This window comes from Triticum dicoccoides, chromosome 6A, assembly GCF_002162155.2.
Source record: "Triticum dicoccoides isolate Atlit2015 ecotype Zavitan chromosome 6A, WEW_v2.0, whole genome shotgun sequence".
Lineage (NCBI taxonomy): Eukaryota > Viridiplantae > Streptophyta > Magnoliopsida > Poales > Poaceae > Triticum > Triticum dicoccoides.
Genome location: NC_041390.1, coordinates 496067056 through 496073641, shown reverse-complemented (window position 1 = coordinate 496073641; position 6586 = coordinate 496067056). Strand labels below are relative to the sequence as shown.

General features: G+C 47.4%; 2 protein-coding genes across 2 annotated transcripts; one reads left to right on the top strand and one right to left on the bottom strand.

Moving 5' to 3' along the window:
- The first annotated feature begins 558 nt into the window (after positions 1 to 558).
- Positions 559 to 1482, top strand: LOC119317451. Its single transcript, XM_037591910.1, has 2 exons — positions 559 to 955; positions 1052 to 1482. Exons 1-2 carry the CDS (start codon positions 717 to 719, stop codon positions 1332 to 1334), a joined length of 522 nt encoding a protein of 173 aa, XP_037447807.1. The 5' UTR covers positions 559 to 716; the 3' UTR covers positions 1335 to 1482.
- A 16-nt stretch (positions 1483 to 1498) lies between these two features.
- LOC119317450 lies at positions 1499 to 6051 on the bottom strand. Its single transcript, XM_037591909.1, has 4 exons — positions 5494 to 6051; positions 4627 to 4851; positions 4147 to 4500; positions 1499 to 2156 (listed from the first exon to the last, which is right to left on the bottom strand). The coding sequence occupies exons 1-4, from the start codon at positions 5950 to 5952 to the stop codon at positions 1680 to 1682; spliced, it is 1515 nt and encodes a 504-aa protein (XP_037447806.1). The 5' UTR covers positions 5953 to 6051; the 3' UTR covers positions 1499 to 1679.
- Positions 6052 to 6586: the final 535 nt, after the last annotated feature.

Below are 6586 nucleotides of genomic sequence, written 5' to 3'. Positions count from 1 at the left end.
CCGGCCTCGCATGCTCGCCGTCGCATGCAGCTATGCGTGCGTAGGTCGGAGAAAGAGAGAGAAAAAGGAAGAGAGAGAGAGAGAGAGAGAGAGAGAGAGTGGTGGGGGTGGGTGGGTGAGTGACAAGTGGGGTCACCCCGGACGGGCGCGGACGGAGAGGGTGCAGAACGCGTCCGGTTCTGTCCGCTTTGGCCCCAAATCCAGCCCAAGTTTGGTCTAAAAATAGGGTCAGCCGGATATAAAACGAACAAAATGGGTCCAGTTCATTGCGCGCTGGGTCGTGGGGTTTGTCCGTTTTACCTCAAACGGACAAAGCCGGACAAGATGGGGTCTTGCGGTGGAGTTGGCCTTATCCGCTCCCCCACTCCCGCCGCGCGCCGCGTCCCTCTCCGCGCAAAGCTAAACAAAAGCCCCACGCGAGTAAAGAGAACGAAGGGAGGAGATAATGCCGAACTCCACCAATCGGCGGCATTTACTTGGGCGTGAATAAACCGGGCCGCTTTCATCTCCTCCGCCCACGTCCCCACGCTATTTGTAGCCGCGCCCCTCCCCCCTCCTTATCCTCCCAGTGACTCACCCTCCGCTCCTCCGCTCCCCCTTTATAGTTCGATCCTCCATCGCCAAAGCACCAGCACAACCGATCGCTCATCTCAGATCGCCTGCTGCTTCTCTCCTTCCTTCCTTGGTTTGGTCTGCTCTGCTCTGCTCTGATTGGCATGGCGACCCAGATGGACGCGTACGTGATGTTCCGCCGCGCCGCGGAGATGATGATGGTGGCGCCGCCCGGGGCCGCCTACGACGAGCAGGACGAGGACATCGGCTCCGCGTCCGACTCCGAGTGCACGTCGACGTCCTCCTCCTCCGACCTCGCCGACGACGCCAGCTCCTCGTCGTCCTCCTCCAGCTCCGGCGACCACTTCGAGATGTCCGCCCTCATGACGCAGCTCCCCATCAAGTACGTGCGCGCGAATGCGATTGCTGATGGTTTACGTTCGTGATCTATTTCTAAGCAGAGAGAGGTGCTGACCTGCCTTTTTTCTGTGCTGTGCAGGAGGGGATTGTCCATGTTCTTCGACGGCAAGTCGCAGTCGTTCGCGTCGCTGGCGGCCGTGGCCTCCCTGGAGGACCTGGCCAAGCCGACCAAGAAGCGCCTCAAGCCGTCGCGGAGCTGCGAGGGCGGCCTGAACGCGCACCGTGGCAGGTTCCTCTCGCCGCGCCGGCATTGTCCCAAGGCCGCCGCCGCAAGGAAGGCGTCCGCGAGGGCCGCCCTCTCGGTGCTCGGCACCTCGCCAAGGACGGCGAGGCTGGCCGCCAACTCCCTCATCTTTAGCTAGGTTCTGTTCCACTATTAGGTGTTCAGTGTTCTTCGTAGAGGGAAGTTGTATTAGGAACCCATGGCTGAATTAGAATGGTTATTACTTCAATGGAAATACCATCCACATTCAGCACATTTGAATCTGAGAAGTTGGATTTTCAACACCATTCAAAGGCCAAAGTATAAATGGAAACCGTGGGTCTATTCTTAAGAAACAGGGATGATAGTGCCAAAACAAATATTCCTGAACCTCGATGAGATAGTAGTGTCGGCAGCTCCAAACTTCACTCAAACAAGCATTTTGGTTCATGACAAAATTCCTTCACCCCAACAGACTGTCGATTTGAGAGACATCACACAGAGTTCAGACAGCTCGGTATTCAATAAACAAGCTCAACTTCTGAACCAACACAGCACGTGAACCATATATAGGTTTTCTTCCTTCACTGATCCAATTCTTCTCCAAACTCGAAGCTTTTGCATTTGCCCGCATGTCATCCAAGAAGGCTGAGACTATCTGATAAATTGAAGTCCGGAAAACATCAGCCATTGAATGAGCTTTAGTGTGCAGACCACCTCTTTGTGTGCTTGCGATGGTTGTTACATTGCCTTTTCTTGCAGTGGAGAAGTTATTACCCCACTTAATGCTTGCTGGACCCAGTGAGTGCGCAGGTTGTGGGTTAGTTTTCTTCCCTAAACATGCTTCAACCGCAACTAGAGCAGACAGCAAAGTAGACATCACAGCAGCATTGCAGCCAGTGAGTTGAGCAACTCCATAGCGATCCTCTTGTCGTGAGCGTGCAGTTAATGTCGCCAATGTCCGAGCACACCATGAGCATATCTACATTCAAAGGTCATACAGAACAATCTATCATTAGGCATTAGTGCACAAAGTAACATTTGGACTATTATGATTTGGCAATGATACACCATCTGGCACGTAAAAACATTTCCAGGCCTTAAGCAATCTTTACGACAAGGCTATTAAAGCTTAGGCATGTAGACAATTGACCTTACTCTGAAGGACACCTACGGACATTAATGAAGTTTCTGAATGCTATGAAATCACAAGAATCATGTTAACCTATATTCACCCCAGATGCACAATGGAAATAAGCTAAATCTTCAAAATGTTAACTGATCATTTATAATTTGTGTTAGTAGTCATAATAAGCTCAACCATGTAGTTGATCCTGAATATAGATAAATTCAAGCTGCTATTAAACGGGACATCATGTTTCACAAATTTGGCCTCCACACTGTGAGAACTCGTCACACCAGCTATCAGCTAAGCAGTCTCCATTTTTTACTTCTAGCCTTGTAGTTGTTGTATGTTTGGTTTCTGGCCAAAATGTACCTTACCAAAACTTTGGCTTTTGTTTGGATGGTTACGAACTTATTGGCATGCCAATGGCTCCTTACCCAACTCCACTTCGTTTTTTTAGCCAAAGTTGGCCAACTCATGGGCACACAAAACTTGGTCAAATATTTGGTGGGGTTGGTGGGGCCTTCTCCGGCTGGTGGAACAGGGCAATCAAGAGATTGGACAAGGAGCACCGAAAAGGCCTCAATACCTTGATCATATAGTAGTAGCTTGGGACATTTGGAAACGCCGAAACGATAATGAAATGAGATTGGATACGGAAGTGGAATCTGAGGTAGCCCTAGGGCATTTTTAGTAGTGCGGGTGGTAGAGGAGGAGGGTGCCCTATGGCGTACAGCCAGGGCCCATGGCCTTCAGACCCTGTTCTAGGGTCGGTGTTCTGGCGCTTTGGTCGTATCCTTTCTTCAAGCGTGCCTCATATGGTCTAGAGTGTTTGGGTTTTGGGTGTGTTGTGTGTGCGTGTGGCGTTGTACTTTTAATCCTCTTATTAATGAAATGACATGCAGATCTCCTGCGTCGTTCGAGAAGAAAAATGGTGGGGCAAATTTGGGCTCAAAACAAACACAACCTTGGTACTACAGAATTGCTCCAAATGGAACAGAGCTTCTTCTGCTACAATCCATCCATTGGTTCTGAGGAAAAGCATGATTCAGAACTTAATGGTGAGCTACTATTTACTATAACACTTGCATCAAACAGACCACAGGTCAACTATACGCGTGTAAAAAAAATGACATCAGCACATGTACCATATTCCATAATCAAACCAACTTCCCCATATTACAGAAAGCATGCCCCATAGCTAATATTCAAAACTGTTGCATGCGGTCCATGTGCATATGGCATACTTATTATGTCATTTGCAATCAAACACAATGATAGTTAATGCACCTCAGTATCCAATTACTTTATACTAGAAGAATATATTTGCTACTCACATAAAAGCTGTCAATAATAACCTGTCAGCTCCAAAAGGCCTAAACACTTGAAATTACCAACTTCCAAATAAAAGGTTTGAGCAGTTCAACTTAAGCTATTAAACCTAATATGAAGATACTCGCATACTCATATTCCATAACATATCTAACATAATATGATCAGCAGTTATCATGCAAAATCTTCCGGATTGTGTGATGCTTGATGCAAATCTTGAATTCATTATGTGTAACTGTGACTAACCAATCATTATGCATGTATGCTTCAACTATACCCAACTCAGCATCTTTAAAGCGTGGCCTCTCCTTATTCAACTCTAAAATATTTTATCACGGATGTCAAACAAAAAATGCAGGCACCAACTTAACAGTAGGTTCAAACTATTTGCTGGATGATGGTTCTTAACGCGAAGCAGACTTCATTAGTTACACAAGAAGAGACAGACAAGATTAACAACTGGAAACACACTGAAGAACCTACAACAAAGTAAATGAAATGGTTACAAAATTACCTGTGAATCACTAAATGCACCATAGAGCTTAGACTGTTGTAACAATAGTTCTGGCCTTTCACTAGTAAACCCTTCAAGTGCTTCAGCAATTTTTGAAGTGAACTCCTCAAGTGGCTTCAAACAGGCTGTCACAATTCTTTTGTAAGTTTCACCAGATTCCTCAAAGAAGGCACCTCGACGCCAAGGTTCGATGTTACATTCAGATACTGCACACAAATCTTGGAATGCAAGATATTGCATCAGCGACCGTGGATTACTTAGTTCCAGAGTCTCGAGGATATAATCAGTCGGATTAGTCTCTGCAGCAGCAGAACTCTGAGGTGGAGTAAAACTGCATCTTCTTGTGTGCACAACCTGAAATTTGTTGAAAACAGTTGTATTAAAGTTCCAGGAAAGTCAAGCTGCGCAGTACATACTGCGGAAACAAGTGTGCATCTACAAGCATGTTGTTTGATTTGGATTGTAAAGGAGAAAACAAACCTGGACAAAATGATGGCTTATTTCCCAACAGAAGGAAACACCTGTGGTCACTATAAAAATAGCGATTTGGGTGATAATTTGACTTCCAATGGATCCTCCCATTCTGAATTGCCGAGGAAGAATAAGAATCAGGACAAGTGAAAGCAAGAAGACCTGAAGCGACATCTTTAGAGCCCTTTTAATAGATGGTAGAAGCCCCATCTTTAATCCATAGAACATAGGTCTCTGGACAATAAAACAAGTTAACAAAGTTAAAACCAGGCAGCCATATACTCAAATGAGTGCTGGAAGAACTGTAAGATAGCAAATGAACATGCAACTAAGCAAGCAAATCTAAGACTATTAAGGGATCAAAATTAACTAAACTTAGCTTTGAAAGTTACAACTGATTGACCTACGTTCTGATTAATCCCCACCATGTTCACACCTAAATAAAAAAGTAAGAGTAGAGGCAAACAATGTCTACGAATAAACAGTGAATAAAAACGAAGCTTCTGACTGGATATTTGACCATAAAACATGATATTCTCGGGAAATTACACAGTGCTCGTAATAAAATCATCTATTATCTGATTCAAATGTCTAACTTGAATAACAAAATGTGTGTCTAAATACCGATCCAATAGTGCAGAATGGCCCTCTCCTCTGACCAAACACCCTAGGGTAAAATACCAATAGTTCAAGCCACAATTAAGATAACATCACCTGTGATTCAAGAACAATAGTGCACAGCAAATCATTGCTGAGAAGTTAATCTTAGACGTCGTAATATAAACTCTAAGACTACGAATTCAAACCCAATCTGCGATTTCGGATGAATCAAGCAGCATATGCAGAAACCCTAAAACTTTCCCCCACTCCACTCACCTGCACGACGGGGAACTGGAGCAACCACCTCCCGCGCCCAAAGTAGTGAGCGGCGAACACCGCGCCCAACACAGCGCCGCGGAATCCCAGCCCAGCGACGGCAGCCCATCCGGCGTCCTCGGGGACCAGAGACGCCGCGGCGGCCACGCAGAGCGCACCGGCCGAGGCGAAGAGGGAGGCCGCGAGGGCGAGCTTCGGCACGGGCGGCGGGCCCGGGTGGGGCGAGGCGGAGATGAGGAAGGCGAGCGCGAGGAGCCCCGTGCCGGCGCAGGAGAGGGGCGCGTGCAGCCCGAGGAGGAAGGGCGGGGGTACCCCGAGGTTAGGGTGGCGGCGGCTCGGGGAGACCGCGAGGTGGAGTACGGAGGCGGCGGCCCAGAGCGCGGCCTGGAAGACGAAGACGGCGAGCCACCGCTGGCCGACGGCGTCGCGAGGTGCGCCGCGCGGCGGGGCCCTGTCCATGGCGGCGGTGGACGAGGGGTTTGGGGGGGAGGTTTTGAATTTATTTTTTTCTCTCCCCTTCTCTCTTTGTGAGGGGCCGAGGGTTTCTTCGCGTCCGAAGGGAGAAGAGTAGGGGAACGAGTGAACCGTGTGGTTTGATTTGAATGCGCGTTTTTCTTTTCATGTCTTCTTCGAGACCGGCGAAACCTTTCATCGGGTCGGCTCGTATAGCTTAGTGGTTAAGCTAATCGCAGCTCGGAGATTAGGAAGACACGGGCATACAAGGACGCACGAGAGAATGCATAGTCTCAAGATGATGTCTCGCATGTCATGTAGAATCGGATATGACGCAAAGTATGTTCAGATAGGGAAGCGAGATCCTCTCAGGAGACCGGTGTTTGAAGAGAAAAAGTGTGGTCCGATGACAAAAGCTGAAAAGGTTGGAGTGCAAAGTAGAGATGCATGTGTACTAAAGTTTTTATTTTCTATTTCTTAACGAGACCCACTAGTGATAGCTTGCATTGGAAAGAAAAAATTAATGTAGATGTCTTAAATTATTTTTTATCATGGGGCATATGTATCCATATGACATCATTGTACATGCCCTGACATCGTATGTTTTTTTGCATTTGACATACTTGTCCCAGATAGGCCT